This window comes from Notolepis coatsorum (assembly GCF_963971535.1).
Source record: "Notolepis coatsorum genome assembly, chromosome: 15".
NCBI classification, from domain to species: Eukaryota; Metazoa; Chordata; class Actinopteri; order Aulopiformes; family Paralepididae; genus Notolepis; species Notolepis coatsorum.
This window is the reverse complement of record NC_140179.1, coordinates 4,165,245-4,188,255: the sequence shown is the minus strand read 5'-3', so window position 1 is coordinate 4,188,255 and position 23,011 is coordinate 4,165,245. Positions and strand designations below refer to the sequence as shown.

The window sequence follows — 23,011 nt, the reverse complement described above, 5'->3', positions numbered from 1 at the left end:
CCGGTACTATATTAGAAAATACCGGAGTATTTATAAGCTCCGACGTCCTCGGTACTGCTATCGATACTCTAGAGAAATTATTATTATTATTTAAAAGTTGCGAACGATCCTCTCTCTGTCTCTGCACGAGAAGCGAGCCGCAGCAAGCCATTACACACACTTGTTGCGAGCCACTCACACATACACGGGTAGGGACTGGAGGTGCCTGTCCGTGGCTAGCTACGTTAGCTACGGAGCTAGTAGTCAGTTTCAGTGTTGCTGGATGGTACACTCTAACGTTATGCCGAGTTCATACTACACTACACTTATGAACTCGACATAGCGATAACGTTAATCCGTTTCCATGAAGTGTTTAATTAGCAGCAATCTGTTCTGTTGTTGAACATTTAACGTTAACGTGGCTAGCTACGTTAGCTACGGAGCTAATAAGAGTATACCATCCAGCAACACTGAAACTGACTAACGTTAACGTTATGCCGACTCGCCGAGTTCATACTACACGTATGAACTCGACATAGCGTTAACGTTACTCCGTTTCCATGAAGTGTTTAATTAGCAACAATCTGTTCCGTTGTTGAAAATGTAACGTTAAGGTAGGTATCCGATGCACTTCCGGCGTGGACAGGAAAACGTCGTGAAATCGTTGTAGTCATTTTGTAGTCTTAATAACTAAAAGATTTTAACAAAATAAAAAGCAGCAGCACTATTGCATAACTGAGTCATGTTTGCTATGTATTTCTTTCTTTAGGGGAGTAGGACATTTGTTTCACAGTTTTAGCATGATGTTTTATAGATGGCCAGGTTAAACACAGGTTTTTGTTTTTTAAGAGGGGGCCGGGGGTTTGATTTGATTGAAGTTTATTTCAAATATGCAACACAACAAACAAATATCAAGTACAGATATAGCCTTAAGCCGTTCAAATAATAATTTATAATTTTTTTTAAAATTTAAATATATTTAAATAATAATCTAAAAGAACCGATAAAGAGTATCGATAAAGTACCGAACCGTTAAGCAGTATCGATAAGAGTAGTAGTATCGATAAAATCCTAACGATACCCATCCCTAGTTTTGACTGTGCGAGTGATCAGGAACTAAGAGAATCGATTTACAGCTTGCGGCACCAGCGTGCATACGTACACATATACTATCGTTTATTTGAAAACGATTCATAAATAGGCCGAAAAATTACAACATTCTAGAATATTACAGTATCAGGGCGTTTATCAGGGATTCTTTTTTTTTTCCCCTTGAAAACGAGGGCTTTTCAAAATGCTATAAAACGGAAATGAACAGATAAAAAAACAATCCGCTTCGACAATGTTGACTGGAAATGTCATTGATAAGCGACGGGCAGATTAGACACATAGCCATAATTTAAAACAGATTAGGCGATATTAACGTTAACATTGAAGTGGATGGTGGGCATTCAAGCACTAAATGTGCGCCCCCTGCTGGGCACTGAAAGTGTTAAGTACCTTGTTAAAAATGGGCTGTTTAAGGAATTCCAGGTCTCGACTTTTTTTTATATATATATATATATATATATATATATATATATATTTTTTTTAAGCACTTCAAGGACCTTGTGCGAACCCTGCTTGTATGCAGGGTCCTAAAGTCTTAAATTGAACAGAATTTTAGGCCTTAAAAAGTCTTAAATATGATTCTGATTATGTATATATATCATACAGAACCTAGAGGTGTGAGCACTCACCTTCACACTTGTGTTTCTTCAGATTGTTAGACTGGATGAAACTCCTCCCACACTGTTGGCAGTGGTAGGGCTTCTCTCCAGTGTGGATCCTCTGGTGGTCCTTGAAGGTAGCTAACAGACTGAAGCTCCTCCCACACTGTTGGCAGTGGTAGGGCTTCTCTCCAGTGTGGGTCAGAAGGTGGTCCTTGAGGGTACGTGACAGAGTGAAACTCCTCCCACACTCCTCACACTGGTGGGGCTTCTCTCCAGTGTGGGTCAGAAGGTGGTCCTTGAGGGTACCTAACCTACTGAAGCCCCTCCCACACTGCTCACACCGGTGGGGCTTCTCTCCTGTGTGGGTCAGAAGGTGGTCCTTGAGGATACCCAACCTACTGAAGCCCCTCCCACACTGCTCACACCGGTGGGGCTTCTCTCCTGTGTGGGTCAGAAGGTGGTCCTTGAGGATACCTAACCTACTGAAGCCCCTCCCACACTGCTCACACCGGTGGGGCTTCTCTCCTGTGTAGGTCAGCTGGAACAGAAAACAAGGAGGGGTCAGACTGCTAGGAGCAGAAAACAAGGAGGGGTCAGGCTGCTAGGAGCAGAACACAAGGAGGGGACAGACTGCTAGGAGCAGAACACAAGGAGGGGTCAGACTGCTAGGAGCAGAACACAAGGAGGGGACAGACTGCTAGGAGCAGAACACAAGGAGGGGACAGACTGCTAGGAGCAGAACACAAGGAGGGGACAGACTGCTAGGAGCAGAACACAAGGAGGGGACAGACTGCTAGGAGCAGAACACAAGGAGGGGTCAGACTGCTAGGAGCAGAACACAAGGAGGGGACAGACTGCTAGGAGGAGAACACAAGGAGGGGACAGACTGCTAGGAGCAGAACACAAGGAGGGGTCAGACTGCTAGGAGCAGAACACAAGGAGGGGACAGACTGCTAGGAGCAGAACACAAGGAGGGGACAGACTGCTAGGAGCAGAACACAAGGAGGGGTCAGACTGCTAGGAGCAGAACACAAGGAGGGGACAGACTGCTAGGAGCAGAACACAAGGAGGGGACAGACTGCTGAAGACTATGTCTCCTGCTCACCACTAGGGGCAGAGTGGGTAACATCTTAAAACAACAGGAAAGAAATATCTCTGAAAGAGACTAGTGGACACACATAGTGAAAGTAGCCAGCTGACAGTGTTCCATGTAGAGAAACAAAGCCACAGATGATGGACCTGGACCAGATAACTGCCGGTGATTATGATCACAATATTTCAGATATCGTCAGTAAGCTGAAAGTTATACTGGTAAACTAGTCAGATTCCTAGTCATGGTTGTATTGTATTGTCCTGCGTTGTAAAGCCCACATACCTGGTGCTCCAAACAGGATGAAACAAACACTTTAAATGAATTGCAGATACTATTTGACTAATGACCTTCTTTCATTTCATTACCTGGCAGGGGGGCGGGGCAGACAGGGTCCCAGAGGAAGTGCCCGGTTGAGAGGCTGTGGAGGGGAGGAACCTCTCTGTGCGGATCTGTCCACTTGTCAGCAGCTCGAAGTACAGATCGTTATGGATCCTCTTCAGGTGCTTGTGGAGGAAGATCTCCGAGGTGAAGCAGTACTGACACTCAGCAGGACATGGAAACACTGGAGACTGGGTCTTCACCCCTGAGAGAGAGAGAGAGAGAGAGATACAGGGAGATGGAGACAGAGAAAGAGAGCAGATTAGGAGCGAAGTCAGATGAGTAATGGCAATTATGTGCAATGAATCAATACAACTACGACAGACATTAGGATTTTTGTTGGTGGGGTCTATATTATTCCAGACTGGCAAAGGAACCATGTGATTTACAGATCTCTGATGCGTTACACCCCAAATCAGATGAATAGACGTAAGGATATGTACATGCACACATAGGGTCAGACTAGGGCTGACCTTCGAATTATTTTTTGCAATTCGAAGCTTCGGGGCCGAGATTCGATTTTAATTCAAAGCTTAATTTGATCAGGCAGAGTTGATTTTGCACAATTTATTTTTATAAATATATATATATTTTCTTTTAATAAATATATTCAAATTTTATTTTCATATTCGAAGCCCATGCCCATCGAACAAAGCTTCCAAGTATTTAAGACAGCCCTAATAGTAATACATACAGACAGATTACCTTCAGTAGAACTCTTCCTGTGCCAAAGTGCATCGAAGGTGATGCCCAGGTGTGCGGCGTACTCGTCCCCGTACCACACCAGCAGCTCCTCTCCTGGAGCCACACGACACCAAGACCGGTAGAAGATCAGGCCACGGTGTTGGAACGCTACCAGGTTCTGTTCCTCCTCGTTACGGGCACAGTTCACATATCTGAGAGAGAGAGGGAGAGAGAGAGAGAGAGAGAGAGAGACAGAGAGAGAGAGAGAGACAGAGAGAGATGGATTACTGCTACTACTGTAATTGATCATCATAATCTGTACCTTTAACACAGCAGAGTTTCCTACCTCATCCAATTAGAGTGAGTCTCTCTTTTGGCGTCGATGTAGTCGTCCCTGCGTTTGTCCCTGTAGATCTGATAGAGAGACAAGACGTTCACCACATTTCACACAGACATCATTCAAGCAGTGTTTCGTTTGTCTAAGATTTAAAAAGGTTTAAACTTTACAGCACTGACAAAGTGCTGTACAAGTCCCACAACATAAAAAAATAAAATAAATAAAAGATTTGTAATAGATATTTTTTTGAAGCTTCAAATTAAAATCGAATATCGGCCCTGAAGCTTCGAATTCCAAAAAAAATTATTTGAAGGTCAGCCCTAGACTCCATACAAAAGAGCACTTGGGTCATCTCATGTTGCCAATGTGTCAACCTTTGATGAGGGTGGGGGGGGGGATCAAGCACTTTGATGAGGGTGGGGGGGATCAAGCACTTTGATGAGGGTGGGGGGGATCAAGCACTTTGATGAGGGTGGGGGGGATCAAGCACTTTGATGAGGGTGGGGGGGATCAAGCACTTTGATGAGGGTGGGGGGGATCAAGCACTTTGATGAGGGTGGGGGGGATCAAGCACTTTGATGAGGGTGGGGGGGATCAAGCACTTTGATGAGGGTGGGGGGATCAAGCACTTTGATGAGGGTGGGGGGATCAAGCACTTTGATGAGGGTGGGGGGATCAAGCACTTTGATGAGGGTGGGGGGATCAAGCACTTTCAGACACATTATTTCCAAAGACTGTTCGTGACACATAGAGCTGCCATGGTTACAGCATTACCGCAGTAAGCCAATCACGTCACGCACCGCATCCCTGCTGTGTTTTCTTCTGTTCATTAGGCCTATTGTTTACGTTCCAATTGTTGCGTTATGTGATCTGAAATAAACGCAATGCTATTTTGTAAATAATAATAATCATTATAATAATTGTGTAGCCTATTTTCTTCACACCATGTGTTCGAAAGTCCTTCACTCGTCTGCAGCACAGTTAACGTTCCGATCGGAGAACGTGCAGCACCCAGAACGTGCTTTGCAACTACGAGATGCGTTTTTACTGTAAATGGAGGTGAACAGCTATGCTTCAGGGATAAAGAGGTATGTTTTTTTTTCTTTTTTTTTAAATGGCGATTACCACAACAGTTTGAATTGCTTCACTATCAAAAAATCATTACCGCAGCAGCTCTACACACAGACTCACTCACCCACTCCCTCCCTCCCTCCCCCCTACTGACCACCCATGAGTAGCCGCTCTTGGTAGCCTCCTCCTCCTCAGCCTTGTCTCCTTCATATGGGCCGAAGTGTGATCCTATAGGAAGCTCCGTGTTCCCAGAGTAGAACACACCAAGACCCGCTCCTGGTATTCCAGACCTCTTCACCTGGACAGACACAGACAGGAAGACAGACCGGTTGCTCTAAAATGGAATGTTATCATTGTTCAGATGGGTTGAGATAAAAAAAAAAAAAAGTCACACCTTTACTTTAGATCTCTGGAAATCATTAAGGGTGGCCCTCGTTTACAATGATACCAAGCTTACAAAAAACAGACTGTGCTGTTGAGATTCAAGCATATTAAAAAAAAGGTACAAAAAACATTAAATAAAGGAAATTATTAAACATCGACTACCGTAAATCCTCAAATAGAGGAGGGACCTCCGATAAAGGAGGGGCCTCTCATAATGGCCGGGGGGTTTGATGCATTTAGACAAACACAGGCCGGTTTCTATTATAAGGTCGCAAAAATTTTATTTTATTTTTCGTGCCGTGATATAGAATGAGATAAACTCTTGCCAATGGAAATCAAGTGCTGCCTCCCGCTACACCGACTACCGTACATTAACGTTTCCCTCTGGTTAGCTTTAGCGCTAGCTAACGTTGTCATAATATCTAGATATGTGGCGTCAGCTGGACGACGTTGACTTCGTTTGCAACCGTTAACGTTCGCCGTCTATATGGCGTTGGCAGGAGAGGCTGGCGTTGTCCAGTTGACACATTAGAGATCATGATGCTATGACAGCGTTAGTAGCTAAAGCTATTGCATGTAAACAACTCGATTCGACGGAGGAAGTCGAGAAGGTACCACACGCTAAACAGTCCCCGGACCCCACAACCTAGTATAGACAGTTCCAACTTCAATGTGTGAATTACGTTAATCCCACAATTACTCAACTGCACTCAATATTTAAATATCAATGCTAGTCTAAATAAATGTAGACAGACAATCTACGTATTAAAAAATAAAAATAAAAATAATGCAATAAAAGTCTGAAAATGAAGGGATTATGTCCATGAGTGTAATTTTTAGAAATTAAGGCCTGCCTCTTATATAAGCCTCTCTCTAATAAAGGCCTGGTGCTCTTTGCAGCTGAGGTAAATAGAAGACCCGTCCTATATTTGAGGATTTACGGTACATGCATAGATAAATTTTATGCAATGATAAACAATGTCATAGTAACTGGTGGGTGAGACAAGTGGTCAGTAACATGGCTGAGTGTCTGGTCAGTAACATGGCTGAGTGTCTGGTCAGTAACAGGACAGTGTCTGGTCAGTAACACGACAGAGTGTCTGGTCAGTAACACGGCTTAACACATTAATTGATTTTGAATCGAAATTTGGAATGATGCCAGGCCTGCAATTAAATTTTTTATTTTACATTATTTAACCAGGAACTCCCATTGAGATACAAGATCGGTTTGGGAGAGGGAGGTAAGGGGTTTTAGATTGTGTGTTGTGAAGTTTAGACTTCAGAGAGGGAGAGTAAAGTACAAAAAGAAAAAAGTACCGTTGGGTACCGGTATCAATTCCCAGGTAAAAAGAAACATTTTCAGGCTCGGTGTCCCGAAAAGACCCACCGCGTAGGCCAGATGCAAGCCGCATTTTACAATAAAACTCTGTGGGGCTGCTTATTTTTTTTAATTTATTATAATCGCAAATTTAATCGCAATATCTGTGAGAAAAATCGCAATTCGATTATTTCCCAAAATCTTGCAGCCCTAGAAGGGATACCAGAAAATGTAGTTTGTGTTTACTGCAATTTACCTAAAGATAATCTAAAGCAGTGGTTCTCAACTGGTCTAGCCTCGGGACCCAACACAAAAAATAGTTTGGGGGAACTAATGGGATAACTGGGGTTGCAACAAAAGTGCAACTAGGGCTAAAAACACAATGAAATAAAATAATAATAAATAATATGCTTCTTAGCAGACTTCTTAGCTTAACATGACAGGGAACTAATGGGATAACTGGGGATGTTGTTTGCTCCTGACAAGAGTCTCAAAGTCTGGGGTGATGGTAGACAAAGCAACTCTGAGGTCGTGCTCAATGTCCAATCTGTTCCTCTGCTCCGTCTTCAGCTGGACCAGAGCTGAGAAGCCACTTTCACAAAGATAGGTGGTGCAAAAAAAAAAGTTTAAAAAAAATTTATAATTACTTTTTTATTTTTTTAACAGACATCCGCGACCCACTCAAAATGGCCCCGCGACCCACTTTTGGGTCGCGACCCACCAGTTGAGAAACACTGATCTAAAGGAAACAATACCTTGAAGTGTGGAGGGAGAGTCTTCTTGGCTCTGTGTGGCTCTCCTGGAGCCACCTCCACGTCAGGGTAGAAGACAGGAGGGCCGTGGACAACACACTCAAACAGGAAGAACTCCTCACAGCCGTAGCAGTCTACACAGACAGACAGAGAACGTGGAGAAGAGACAGAGACATAAGAGAGATAGTCAGTCAATACATAAATATTAAAGGATTGCCGCATTGCCGTCAAAAGTAAAAAATATTTTAGCGTGGCTGGGTGGCACTCGTCACCAACGCAAGAGACACTGGTATCGAACCCAGCCGACAGCGTTGCTCCCGGCTTGGCCGGCCGTCACACTAACACAATTGGCAGTGTTAGAGGGTGGGAAGCCGGTGGGTGGGTCTGGGTCGTTGTGGACAGCGACTTCTACAGTTCGCTCGGGGCGCCTGCGCAGCGAGGGAAGGATCTAGGAGAGGTAGTGTGACCTTCCACACGTTACACTCTCAGGGATTAAAGCAAAAAAAATTCTCCCGACTGCTTTTTTTCTGGCCAAGTCATATTCTTATTTTAACCTCCACTGTATTTTTTTTTTAATAGCGTTAGCGTTTTAAGGGAGCCTACTGTCCTGACTGTGACTATAGACCCTACTGTTGTGGTTGTTGTGCCAGGCAGGGAGGCTGTGTGCTGGAGAGCGTGAAATAATGCAAGTCTTGTGGCTAGCTTCTGATTGATGGCGAGCTAGCACCCTTTTCCCATTACTTTGAACCATGAACTAAACGGCTTGTTATCATACAAACAAGGGACTAAACACGTTTCGCAATTATGCCACAACAACAATGGACAGTCTCCTCCCCACCATTTGTATATATTTTTTTACCACCCACTCACCCCCTCCTAATGTACAGTCTCCTCCTCATCATATGTATATATTTACTGTTAGGATCTCTGGGTAACAGTACTGTATATTTGCATATCGTATATGTGACAAATGTAACAGTACTATTACTATATACCTGTAAGGCATGTATGTCATGATGTCATGCATGTTGTGTATGTCATAAATGTCACAGAATTGAAAATGGGGGACCCTGATGATGTAAACAAGACAAACGCCTTTCTCTAGTCTGCATCCCCTTAACAATTGTGTGTATTGCTACTGGATTTACAAGATCCAGAGTGAATGAATGAAAACTTTATTTAATACACGAGACCCTCTCCTTGGGACCAAGTAAGGTTGTCGATAATCCAATGTACAGTTACAACCCCCCCCCCATCCCACCCACCTCCAATGTACAGTTTCTTCGTCAAATATATATACTCTTTTTAGACTATTTTTGTATCACAAACAATAGGCTACTGTATTTGTAAATCTGGTATGTCATAAATGTATAGATGTAGCAGTATTGTCTATCTGTATGTCATGTGTGTCATATATGTTATGATGAATTGAAAATGGGGGACCCTGATGTAAACAAGACGAAAGTCTTTCTCTGGTCTGCATCCCCTTAACAATTGTGTGTATTGAGCTGTACTGTATTGTACCCATTCTGCAATCTGTTAATAACAATCAATCAATATTTAACAGATTGCAAAATGGGTACAATACAGTACAGCTCAATACACACAATTGTTAAGGGGATGCAGACCAGAGAAAGACGTTCGTCTTGTTTACATCAGGGTCCCCCGTTTTCAATTCATAGTGACATACATGACATACTACATTTGTGACATGATATGCAAATATACAGTACTGTTACCCAGAGATCTCCCGGACAAATAGGAGAAAGACGTTTATTGAGCTTAAAAACAATTGATAACGCAAATAACTTTCGGATTAACAAAGTAATTCGTTTTGTGGCATTAACGTTACCTAGATTTATCAACATTCATACATTTATCAGAAAGCGAGCGGCGCAAGCACACACACGAAACACCACCAACAACAACACACTGCTTGTCGCGTAAATAACGTTCCGATTAACAAAAGGCATTTGTTTTGTGGCATTGACGTTACCTAGATTTATCAATAGCAATATATATGTTTCTTTAGACTAGAATAAGTCAAATGAACTTACGGTCTCGTAAAAGTTGCCGCATGTTGTTGATGAGTCAAGTTAACTCGCGAGTAGAGCTAGACGCAGGGATTAAAGCAAAAAAAAATCTCCTGACTGAACTTTTTTTCTGGCCAAGTCATATTCTTATTTTAACCTCTACTGTATTTTTTTTAATAGCGTTAGCGTTTTAAGGGAGCCTACTTGTAGAGCGAGCCTACTGTCCTGACTGTGACTATAGAGACCCTACTGTTGTGTGCTGGAGAGCGTGAATGCAAGTCTTGTGGCTAGCTTCTGATTGATGGCGAGCTAGCACCCCTCCCCACTTTGAACTAAATGGCTTGTTATCATACAAACAAGGGACTAAACACGTTTCGCAATTATGCCACAACAACAATGGACAGTCTCCTCCCCACCGTTTGTATATATTTATTTACCACCCACTCACTCACCCCCTCCTAATGTACAGTCTCCTCCTCATCATATGTATATATTTACTGTTAGGATCTCTGGGTAACAGTACTGTATATTTGCATATCGTATATGTGACAAATGTAACAGTACTATTACTATATACCTGTAAGGCATGTATGTCCCTATGTCATAAATGTCATGATGTCATGTGTATGTTGTGTATGTCATAAATGTCACTATGAATTGAAAATGGGGGACCCTGATGATGTAAACAAGACAAACGCCTTTCTCTGGTCTACATCCCCTTAACAATTGTGTGTATTGCTACTGGATTTACAAGATCCAGAGTGAATGAATGAATGAAAACTTTATTTAATACACGAGACCCTCTTCTTGGGACCAAGTAAGGTTTTGTCGATAATCCAATGTATAGTTACAACCCCCCCCCCATCCCACCCAACCACCTCCAATGTACAGTTTCTTCGTCAAATGTATATACTCTTTTTAGACTATTTTTGTATCACAAACAAACAATAGGCTACTGTATTTGTAAATCTGGTATGTCATAAATGTATAGATGTAGCAGTATTGTCTATCTGTATGTCATGTGTGTCATATATGTTATGATGAACTGAAAATGGGGGACCCTGATGTAAACAAGACGAAAGTCTTTCTCTGGTCTGCATCCCCTTAACAATTGTGTGTATTGAGCTGTACTGTACCCATTCTGCAATCTGTTAATAACAATCAATCAATATTTAACAGATTGCAGAATGGGTACAATACAGTACAGCTCAATACACACAATTGTTAAGGGGATGCAGACCAGAGAAAGACGTTAGTCTTGTTTACATCAGGGTCCCCCGTTTTCAATTCATAGTGACATACATGACATACAGGTATATAGTAATGTTACATTTGTGACATATATGATATGCAAATATACAGTACTGTTACCCAGAGATCTCCCGGACAAATGGGAGAAAGACGTTTATTGAGCTTAAAAACAATTGATACCGCAAATAACGTTCTGATTAACAAAGTCATTCGTTTTGTGGCATTAACGTTATCTAGATTTATCAACATTCATACATTTATCAGAAAGCGAGCGGCGCAAGCACACACACGAACCACCACCAACAACAACAACAACGACAACAACACACTGCTTGTCGCGTAAATAACGTTCTGATTAACAAAAGGCATTCGTTTTGTGGCATTCACGTTACCTAGATTTATCAATAGCAATAGTAATATATATGTTTCTTTAGACTAGAATAAGTCAAATGAACTTACGGTCTCGTAAAAAGTTGCCGCATGGTGTTGATGAGTCAAGTTTACTCGCGAGTAGAGCTAGACGCTAGAGAGTCTCAAAATGGGCGCTTCCCATTGGTGCTGAGCACAGCGGAGGCGGGTGAAAGGGCTGTAAACTCAGAACAATCTCGCCTTCTGGTTGGTTGCATTTGCCTGAGAATTTGCCGATTGCTCGCAAATGACTGTTTGGTGCGGCCGCGGTAGGGGAAAAAAGAATATTTGACGCCTCTGATTGGCTCAGGTTAAAATCCGTCACGACTCCAAATCAAATGACGGAATCTCCAAATCAAATGGACGGATATCCGTCCCAAGACGGAACGCTTTAATGCCTGCACTCTCTCAGTGAGAGTCCGCGCTGCCAGGTGAAAATAAGTGGTGGGCTGGGTACACATGTGTCGGAGGAAGCATGCGATAGTCTCCGATCGACCAGGAAGGGGACTGGGGAATTGGCACAACGACTAACAGTGGGAGGGGAGAAAAAACGTAAAAAGGAGGAAAAAGATAAAAGTTTAAATATTTTAACCGTTTGTCATCCTTCACAACAGAATTTATAGCATAATGTACATTCAGTGTGTTACAGTATATCTGGACAATTAGAAGCTAATCATTTTGGTGCAACACCACCTAGATGTATACTATGATCAGAGCTTGAAATCTTGGTAAGATTTAGCTAAGAACCCGCCATAAGGTAACCGACTAACAGAGCTGGTCAGAATAACAGGAAATATATAGAAAGTTTGTTATGCTATATCATTGAACTAGCAAAATTTCCCTCTGGATAATAAAAGTATTTCTATTCTATTCTAGCCGATAGCTGTGGCTATGACTGGCCAGGATTACTTCTGCTGCGTTGTCCCATGCTACGCTACAATGTTAAATGCCACTCTTACAAACCATTAATGTTCTTGATGGATATTCCCGGTAAGGAGGATCATAAAGTTGCAATTTAATTTCATGAATGGATAGTTATGTGGCTGGATTATTTGGAAAAGAGAATGCCAAATTAGTAATGAAAAGGCGCCTGATTGCGAATGTTTTCTTCTTTTATAAATAAATATTTTCCTGCCTGTATTATATATTTGAGAGATAGCTCTTTGTGGGGGGAGAGATAAACTGAAAACGGGTCAGATATGCCCAGGGACAGATAAAATAATAATTCATTTATTTTGTATAACGCTTTTCAAAGACCCAAAGTCGCTGACAATAGGCAAAAAAGAAACAAATAAAACAAAGAACCACAGGGAAACGGAGGACAATAAGAATACACAGGAACATAAAACCACGAGTAACGGATAACAAGTACGGGAGGAGAGTAAGGGAAAACCAAGGTGGGGGGCAGGAGAGGAGAGAACGTGGGGCAGGGGGAGATGTAGTATGTTATTAAACTTTGGACCTGTACTGTAGATAAGACTTCAGGCTATGGAACCGGTATGAGAGTACACAAAACCTTTACTTCATTCAGTGTGTTCAAAACTCTATTTCATTAGCACTCAAGAGCGATTCCTCTTTGTTGTTGTGGAAAAAAGTTCAGAATGTTTCCTTTCAAAAGAGACCAGACTCATGCATGTGCTACAAGTATAAAGTATAATAAATAGCAAATTACTTTGGGTATGCAATCGCCAGGCGTGTTATGCAAAACTAGCCCTATTTTTGCCCGATGCATATTCCACTGCAAAGACGGCACATAAGTAATGATATGATGCGTCGGTCATCAATATGCAAATCAAGGTAATTTAATGGTCGACAATGACATTGTGGACTCATCATTGCAGCCCTAGTCTATATGTGAGAGGTCCATCTCTCTGCCTAGAAACTACAAATAGCTCAAAATAAGGCTGCCAGACTAGCTCTCCACTGTTCAAAGCGCACTAACATTGGAGTTATGCACAGAAATGTATCATGGCTTCCGGTTGAGAAACGTCTGCAATCCCGTCTCATTACTTTTCTCAGAAATGTTCAAGTTGTCAAAAAACCACAGTATTTTTATGATCATATAGTTTACATAAGAGAAGAAGATGACCAGACACGCTACGTTAGGACATCGACTGGCACCTAAACCAGGGCTGTACGTTAACTCTTTTTGCACATAGCACTGGTGCTACAGAGGTTGGCCAAAATCTTGTAGCACGAGTATAAAAAGTCTCTAAAAACAACCACAAGTATAGTGCAGTTCATTACTTAAAATGCAACTGGCAAGGGACATGAATCTTGCATACAGGGTAGAGATGTTCTGATACCATTTTTTCCTTTCCGATACCTAAGCGTTGGGTATCGGCCGATTCCGATACTTATCCGATACCAGTGCATACATTAAAAAAATATTATATAAATAATTTTTTTAATACAGCTACTGTTTTATATATACTGTTTTTTAGTAATAACTATAAAGTAATGGTATTTATTCAACAACAGGTGATTGTATAGATTAGTATTAGTATCAGTAATTGAAAACTCTCTCAATGAGTTCACCCACGGAAAGGTTGTTGGCACATTAGTTCCACACGGACATTATTCGTTGCTGCACTTGCTTCCACAAGAAGGCTCCGTTTAGTAGCAGAGGCTCTGTTGTGATTTTTGCACAATAAATATTCAACATTCTCTTTTGAGACTCCGCCTCAGACTCTTATCATTTGGCACTAAAAGCTAAACATTGTCGCCGATATGGCTGTCCGCAACATGTCATTAATTGTGTACGCGACGTGCAATTGTGCAATGACGACGTTACCGTGAGCTAGGTTAGCTACCGGTATATGGAAAGACTAACGTTACTCGTGACATTGTGATTTAACTTGGAATACTCCTTTGCCAACTTGCTGTACTGTGCTTGCAGGTCTGCAGCCATTATTGCTGGATTATGAATAGCCCCAACTTTAGCCAAGGTAACGTTATGGCTAAACCTTTAACGTTAGTTAATGCTAGCTTTCGGTTAGCTTTTAAGCTAATGCTAATAACATCAGAGCTCCCCGTCAACAGCGCTCTGCCGGGACGATGGCATTTTAAGAAAGTATCTGCTCTGCTGTTAAAATGACAAATGGCAATTGACACTTTAATTCACGGTCGATTAAGCACACGTTTGTTTTATAATGCTCACTCAGCGAGTAGGGTATATCTACAGAGCCCAACGTCCGCAGTGTTGTTGATAAATTACGTCATATGGTATCGGAGCGCAACATTAGAGGGTACTCGCCGATACCGATACCAGCATTTTAGGCAGTATCGGCGGCATTTCCGATACTGGTATCGGTACAACTCTAATACAGGGCACACAAAATCCAAACTTTAACAAGAAATGTTTTCAGACAAATTCTCTTTATTTGCCCATAATGTAAAACAAAAGAAAACAAGGACATAACTAACCGATATAACAGAAGCAGTCCCGAGACCAGGCAGCGCTGGTGTGGACTCAGATTACAGGGAAAGCTAGAAACCAACCTAGAAACACCTAGAAACCAACATAACAGGGGAGCTCCAGTAGCTCACCACGTATCTCGACGCTATTGCTGCGTCGGGAGGACTCTGAGGAGTCTGGTTGACTCCGAGTTCGATTCCCGGACCCGCCGTCATTTGCCGAATGTCTTCCCCTGTTCTCCCACCCGTTTCACTCTACAACTGTCGGTCACGCTTGACAAAAAAAAAAAACGCTAAAAATAAAATTAAGTTTTAAAAAAAGAAACCAACATAACAAATAGATCTAATGCATACAAACACCTGTACATATTTGTGGAACCAAATAAATAAATTATTATTATAATTATAATTATTCAAGTGTGTGTGCCACAGTTCCAGCATCATGTCTGCTGGCCACTTTTTCAGATCCACACACACAATTGCATTAATCAGAAGTACAAGGAACTCTGCATGAATGAAAAGTGCTTTATAAATAAAATGAATTATTATTATTACGTTATTTGCATATTGTCTCGTTATTAGATAGATAGATAGATGGATAATTAATACTTTATTGATCCCAGAGGGGAATTTAAGTAGCCATAAGATGTAGTGATGTGCATCTTCATCACTGAGGCCGATCTCGATACGGTGCCAACGATACGATACATTTGAAGCACCGGGCGATGAGATGCGACACGATTCACCCCCTGTTGATACGATACGATTTGATTCAACATAATGCGATTCGGGGCGATACGATGCGATTCAACACGATGCAAAATAATGATACAAAATTGTATGACAGAGGATTTTGTTGTATTCCTTATATGCATTATTATTATAAATAAAATAATCTACTGTAAGACACTTTATATAAAAACTTGGGTGCTTAACCCTTTCTCTGCCACGCTTATATCCATCAATGTTTGATCACTGCCAGCTCTATTTGTCTATGGAGATGTTCACCTACTTTGCAGGGCTATAACTTTTTAAATTGTATTGCTAAATTGACATTACTATGGCCCATTCAACATCAATTAGCTATTGTTCAGGGTGTAGGAACGTTTTACTTTTTCATTCACACATTCATATAAAAATACCGTCAGTATAAATATGTTTATCGTTTTCTGCAGTAATTCCTAGAACGTGAGATAGCCATTTATGCATATATTACATCATCAAATGCAGTTTGCTAGCGATTGACGTCAGATACAAAATTTCAATTGTACAAGGTCCTAAACGTCATGACTCATCATCTGATGTTGACCGGAGGGGGGGGGGGGGGTCGTTTATAATGCAATGACAGACGTTAAATGAATCTTGTAGTATGGGTGATATATTGATCATAGCAGTTTGTATGGATAATAATAATCAAAAACGCTGAAACTCACCGCAGCTTCCTCGTAGCGATGGGGGATGATACTGGAGCAAAAAGTTCGCTATTATGGGATGTTGATCTAGATGAACCATTTCCGGGTTGCAGTGATGTACCCGAACGCGTTCAATGAACGATCGTTCATGAACGCGTTCGTATTTTGGGCAAACGTGAACTGAACGTACTGTATATCCCAGGGTTTCCGTTAGAAAAAATTGTTGCCGGTCTCCGTGACCTGCAAGATTTCAATCTACCGGACAAATGAGATTAATTCCGGTCATAGTTTATTGAGCTTTAAAACAATTGATAGGCAGGCTATATAAAGAATGTCATCCTCAAGGCATGTAGATTTATAATATTATTACTTAAAACTAGGCTACTTTTGCGTATACAGTCATTAATTAATATATTCCAAATAAAATAAGTCCCTCGATACTCCGTGCTGCTGCTGACTTTATCCGCGTATGTGGGCAGTCGGTCCGACACTAAACAGCAGTCTGTTATAATCACATTTTTATGAGCTAACGAATTCCGTTATATTGGACATTTGTATTAATTATATCAAGCGAAGAACTGAGAAAGCAGAGAGACGGCAACATTATCGTGGTTTGCGTGACGACTCTCTCCACCTCGCAACGACTTATTTGCAAAGAGTATGGCGCTGCAGAGAAGCTGATTTAGCTGTTATTGGCTCTTTTCTGGGAACCGCACAGCAGCGCCCCCCACCCAACATTGGCTGAAAATGGCTGAATTGGAGTACTGCTGGAATACTGCATTGGGCTGCTTGTGCTATGGCTCTGCAGCTTCACAAAAGTTTGCACACCCAGCACTAAGCTCTCGCTCGCTGACAACGTCGTTGTCATTATTAGAAGCAACGAGGAAACAAATGTAATGATCGTTTCGTTCATCGCATAGGCTATTTAATTTTAGCCTATTTTAATACAATTCAAATAATCAAATTGTGCTTAGACTCAGGGAATTATTTTCACCGGACATTAAGACCGGAGAGATGAAATATGTCGGACTTAAACAGATTTTGCCGGTCAAAAACCGGTAATTACCGGCTAACGGAAACGCTGGTATATCCGCTAAATGAACGCAATTGAGAACGCGTTCATTCTCAGCGCTGTATAACGGCGTTCAAACGTGCATTCATTCTCAGCACTCTATTATAACGGTGTTCAAAGGTGTGCCAGATTTCATATGCATTTCAGCCGAAAACCCAGTTAAAACACTGTAAACAGGCTTCAAATGTATGCGGAAAAAACACCCGATCTGGCAACGCGCCTGTCACCCCTGGCTACGTCATCAGACTCCTCACAACAAGCAGTGGAACCGCGGAATCTGCGAGCAGTATCATGGACGAAGCCGAGAGCTGCAGCTAGGCCTGCCACGATAACACATTTTGCTGGGCGATTAATTGCCCCCGAAAATATCGCGATAAGCGATATTATTGCGACCGGTTAGAGAATGTGTTCTGTCTTTTCCGGTGTTTTAGACTTTTATTTTGAAGCCCACCGACCGGACTGGAAGTATTGTTGTGATTATCAGGTACTTTTTGGGTACTTTTTTAGTCCCTGCTCTGTCGTGGTTCCAAGCGAGTAGAAGTGGTACCAGAAAAGTCACGTGAAACACTGCAGACCACTGATTGGTCAGAATAGAGACGCGTCACTCGTTGGAGAGGGAGTCTGAACGAAAACAGAAAGCCGCCATCTTTAATGTCTCGCATAGGATTTCATAATCATTATGTTTGCAGCAGGCACAAGTGCAATAAACAAAGGATACAGTCACTGTGTATTCTGCCTCATTTATTGATTAAACAAAACCGACATCAACACAATTTGCCACCGAGCGGAGAGTTTAGTCTCGCAAAAAGATCGCTGACTTGTTAAGGCTTGTTGTTAGGTTAGGTGCTAATGTTGTGCTAGCGTTTTAGCATGGCTATCGTACATAGCGTGATCAATATAACTCGCTATTGATTGTTTGTATGAGTAACGTTAATGCTAGTAGAATAGACACAATGAGGGGTAACGTTAGCCCCACGGAGCTCCTGTGCTGTGCTCTGTAGTAAAGCCAGCGGCCCGCCTCCCAACACGGACAGTGACTGACAAGGGGCACTGGTTCCGCCTCATTAAAACAAACGCGCAAATAGCAATTAATCGCGGCCGTCAAAATCATTGCATTCATTTTAATTATCGCAGCAATTAATCGATTTATTGCTTATCGCGGCAGGCCTAGCTGCAGCAGCACTCGCTCAGTCAGACTCTACCTCTAGACGTCGGCGTTTGAGCATTTAAAAAAAGAGTTTAACGTTAAAGTCAGTAATGACCAGACGGAAACAATCTAACGTTTGTCTGTAAACTTTGTCCACCCGGTTTGAAGAAGCAAGTCCGCACATCGACGTCGAGTCGTCGACAGCAACATTGAGAATATGCAAACGTCCTGTTTTAGTTTTCATAAAAGACAATTCAAGCTACGTTTTTCCTCATGTTTTTGAAAATATACTGTAGAGATGAAAGCTGCAGCTACTAGTGTGGACTGAATGGGCGGCAGCAAAGCGTTATGGAAATGCCAGTATTCCGATTGCTGTCTGTGGTTCAATAATTTTTACAAATAAAAGCTCGCAGCAACTTATTGAAAAAATAACTAACAAAATGGGCCTTTCAATATCTCCTTTATGTTCGAAATGTCAAACAGACCTGGGTACCTACAGGCTAGTCTATCACTACTTTTGGGAATCTAAGTGTTTATCCAGGTTCTGGGGCCAAGTGATTTATTGATTGAACACTTTATTAACAGATTGCAGAATGGGTACAGTACAGTACAGCTCAGTCATATATGATGAATTGAAAATGGGGGACCCTGATGTAAACAAGACGAAAGTCTCTCTGGTCTGCATCCCCTTAACAATTGTATATGAGCTGTACTGTACCCATTCTGCAATCTGTTAATAAACTTTTCAATCAATCAATCAAACATACAATTGTTAACACTTTGACTGCCACTCACGGCTAATCTCGGGTTTACGATAGTTACGTTGAAAGCCACTCACGAGATTTCTCTGATTTTTTTTTTTTAGCGATCTGAAATCATATTGCATCACGCAAGCCTACCCTAGCCTACCCAAGGGCCGCCGGCGATCAGAATGATGTGAAAAAAGCGCCCCCTATCGTCTCCCAGATGGTAAATGGTAAATGGAATGGACTCAATGAAAATGGATGGGGGGGAAAAAAAACATTCCAGTACACATTTTCCAGTCCACTGATGCAGCCGGGGTTACCAGAGTTCATTCTGGATCCTCTGAGCCCCGCTGATCATGAGTTCTACTGTATACACGTTAGATCTACACACTTATCGATTTTTCCGAATAGTGATCAGGAATTGGAATATACCATTTGGATACCATCTGATGTCAGGTAAGGAATCTATGTTATCAGTGTTAGGATAATCACTCGTTTGAGGATATAAGCTTTTTTCTGATATGTGCTCTATCGGTTTCACTGTAAAATCCATGAGGAAATGAAAACGGCTATTATCAGCGCGCGCCTCAAACGTGCGTGCGGCCACGTATACTATTGATCATCTAGCGTTTATTTGAAAACGCTTCATAAATAGGCCGACAAATATCAACGTTCTGGAATATTCCAGTAAAAGGAGATTATCACAGAATGGGCTGTTTTTCACCTGAAAACGGGCGCTTTTCAAAATGCTCTCAAACGGAAATGAAGCGATAAAAAACCAATCTGCCTTGACAACACTGACTGGAAAATGATTCTTTGATAAGCGACGGGCAGATTAGACACAGCCATAATTTAAAATATAGATTAGGTGATATTAACGTTAACATTGGCGCCGATGGTGGCATTCAATTGGGTAGGAGGGGTGACACCCTTTACAATTCAAACTATTTGATAAGCTTCTACTTTCAGCCTGGAAATGCATTCTGATAAACTGGATTAAGGATAAGCCTCCATTTTTACAAATGTGGTATAGAGAGATCTTCGGTGTGCTACCCCATGAAAGACACTGTGTGCAATGCATAGAGGCAACGACGCTTCCTTTCAGGAGGTGTGGGCCCCACTATTAGACTATTTTCCTGCTGAAATTTCTCGGATCCTTCTAAAGGCCCAGTGCCCCATTGTATGGACAGACCTAGGATAGGAAAAAATAAATATGTGAATGGGCTCGAGGCAAGTGCAATACTGTACAGTGCCCGTCTTGGTTTGCTTTCCTTTTTGCTTGTTTTTCTTTTTGTTTTGTTTTGGCTTGCTTATGGTGTGGATGATGGCATAGAGATGAACTGGAGGACCCCCCCCCCCTTGTCCCAATGTGTGTTTTTGTAATTTAAGTAACTGTACGTGAAAAATCGATATAAAAAAAATTCAAAAAAGAACTAAATTAGTTCATTTTTGAAACCATGAACTTTAGTTAAAAAAATTTAATTATGAACTATGAACTGAACTAGGTCATTTAAAAAATTGTGAACTGAACTAGTTCATGTAGAAAGTGAACTTTCCCAACACTGCCGGGTTGTATAATAATATATACGTCCAAATAACGTTGTTTATTGAGTTATGGCAACCGATCAATTATCCAGTGTGTCAAGATGGAGTCCCGGGAGCGATCGCGAGTGGCGGACAGAATTGGGGAGACACCAAGCACTTCCGGCTGCTTCATTACTTAAGGCAACCATCTTGTGCCTAGCACGCCCCCGCGGCAGCGCCAGAGCGGAGCGGCAGAGGCGCACAGGTTGCCGCACGCAATCCCCCCTGTTTTAAGACGGGTTAGCTCAACTCGTTCGCCAGCTTGCTGTGGAGCCTGCGGTCCAGTTGGTGACAAGTTCGAATCACTTCAATATTTTTTTTGTACGTTTAATTAATTTATCGCTTCTCTATATAAACGTCTTTCTTTCGCCGGTTAAGTTTAGGCATTCTTTCGGAGTTGGTTAAGGTTAGGGTTAAGTTTAGGCATTCTTTCGGAGTTGGTTAAGGTTAGGGTTAAGTTTAGGCATTCTTTCGGAGTTGGTTAAGGTTAAGTTTAGGCATTCTTTCGGAGTTGGTTAAGGTTAGAGTTTGTCGCAGAGCATGGCAATAGAATGCAGCCTATTTCCGCTCTGCCGCAGTCACATGGGCGTCGTGGCCAATCAGAGAAACGCTGAACGCAAGTTGGTTGCCTGAAGTGTTGACGCCTTCCGGCCCCACTTACCCACTTCCGGTTTGGCGATCGGCCACCAGGTGGCGATATTGAACCGTTGGAGAGTTGAGTGGAGATCCCCAGCACCCGTCGAGGATCCGTCGGTGAAATATGATTACCAGATTACGCATGGCGAGGAATGACGTCTTAACACGTCATTGGCGATTAAAGGGTTAAGAAGACTTTTGCATAGTACTGTGTTTTCTATCCACTTTAGCTAAAATCACACACACAATGTATATACCCACTACTGTGAGACAATAATAATCACACACAAAGGGATAATGGCTTATAGCAGACTTAATGATTTTATAATATTTCAGATAATAACTATCCAGTTAGTATTTATATTGTAACGTTTGGCGAGAGAGAGAGAGAGACCCTAAAACTTAACCCCAACTACCTTGACCCTAAACTTAACCATAGGCAGAGAGAGAGAGAGAGAGAGAGAGAGAGAGAGAGAGAGAGAGAGAGAGCGAGTGAGCGTTCTGATGCTCCGTAGCTGACCACCACACCATGATGGCATTTTGTCAACAGCACAGTTTGAACGGGATCATCCCTATGTTCCCCGGGTCCTATGTTCCCCGCTTGATTGACATTTTTATAAATTTTTATTAATTATTAATGTCCGCCTTGTTTCGAACTGGTTAAGCTTAGGCCCTCTTTCGAAGTTGGTTAAAGGGGAACTCCAACATTTTGGGAAATTAGCTTATTTGACATCTTCCCTGGAGTTAGACAAGAAGATACATACCTTTTTTGTCTCTGTGCGTGCATTTAGCTTTGGGAATAGACGCTCCGTTAGCATAGCTTAGCTTCATCACTGGAAGTAAGGCAGATCCGTAGCCTTACAGTGTATTGCAAGGTCTGACATTGACCAAATTTGATATGCATGATCTTGGTGGGCTCTAGGTCAACTCCTGAAAAGGGGGTCAATGTCAGACTTTGCAATCAAAAGTTAGGGGGCTAATAACTCTTGCCATAATTTCAGTGCGCCCCCTAACTTTTGATTGCAAGGTCTGACATTGACCCCGTTTTCAGGAGTTGACCTAGAGCCCACCAAGGTCATGCATATCAAATTTGGTCAATGTCAGACCTTGCAATACACTGTAAGGCTACGGATCTGCCTCACTTCCAGTGATGAAGCTAAGCTATGCTAACGGAGCATCTATTCCCAAAGCTAAATGCACGCACAGAGACAAAAAAGGTATGTATCTTCTTGTCTAACTCCAGGGAAGATGTTAAATAAGCTAATTTCCAAAAATGTTGGAGTTCCCCTTTAAGGTTAGAGTTTGGAATCAGGGCTGGTGGTCTGATCAATCAATCAAGCGGGGGAACATAGGACCCGGGGAACATAGACATGTGGTTTGAACCTGGCTGGAGCAAGAGATATAAAGAAACGAATTGCCAATAAATGTGAAGTTATCTTTGAACCTAGGGGTGGACGGTATGGTCTAAAATTTATATCACAGTATAATTTGAAGCATAGACGGTACCGGTATATATCACGGTATCAGTGTTTCCGTTAGAATAATTTTTTTTGCCTGATAGGCAGGCTATATAAAGAATGACATCCTCAAGGCATGT

General features: G+C 41.9%; 1 protein-coding gene across 1 annotated transcript in view; it reads right to left on the bottom strand.

The window, feature by feature from the left end:
• LOC311241634 (histone-lysine N-methyltransferase PRDM7-like) overlaps positions 1 to 23,011 on the bottom strand; it is a gene marked incomplete at its 5' end in the record, with an annotated part of 37,006 nt that overhangs the window by 2,039 nt on the left and 11,956 nt on the right. The window contains 6 exons of the mRNA XM_084330510.1: positions 1,719 to 2,229; positions 3,150 to 3,367; positions 3,868 to 4,058; positions 4,193 to 4,260; positions 5,409 to 5,552; positions 7,712 to 7,842. Of these exons, the coding sequence (XP_084186636.1) occupies positions 1,719 to 2,229; positions 3,150 to 3,367; positions 3,868 to 4,058; positions 4,193 to 4,260; positions 5,409 to 5,552; positions 7,712 to 7,842 (1,263 nt within the window). The remainder of the gene's footprint in view (positions 1 to 1,718; positions 2,230 to 3,149; positions 3,368 to 3,867; positions 4,059 to 4,192; positions 4,261 to 5,408; positions 5,553 to 7,711; positions 7,843 to 23,011) is intronic.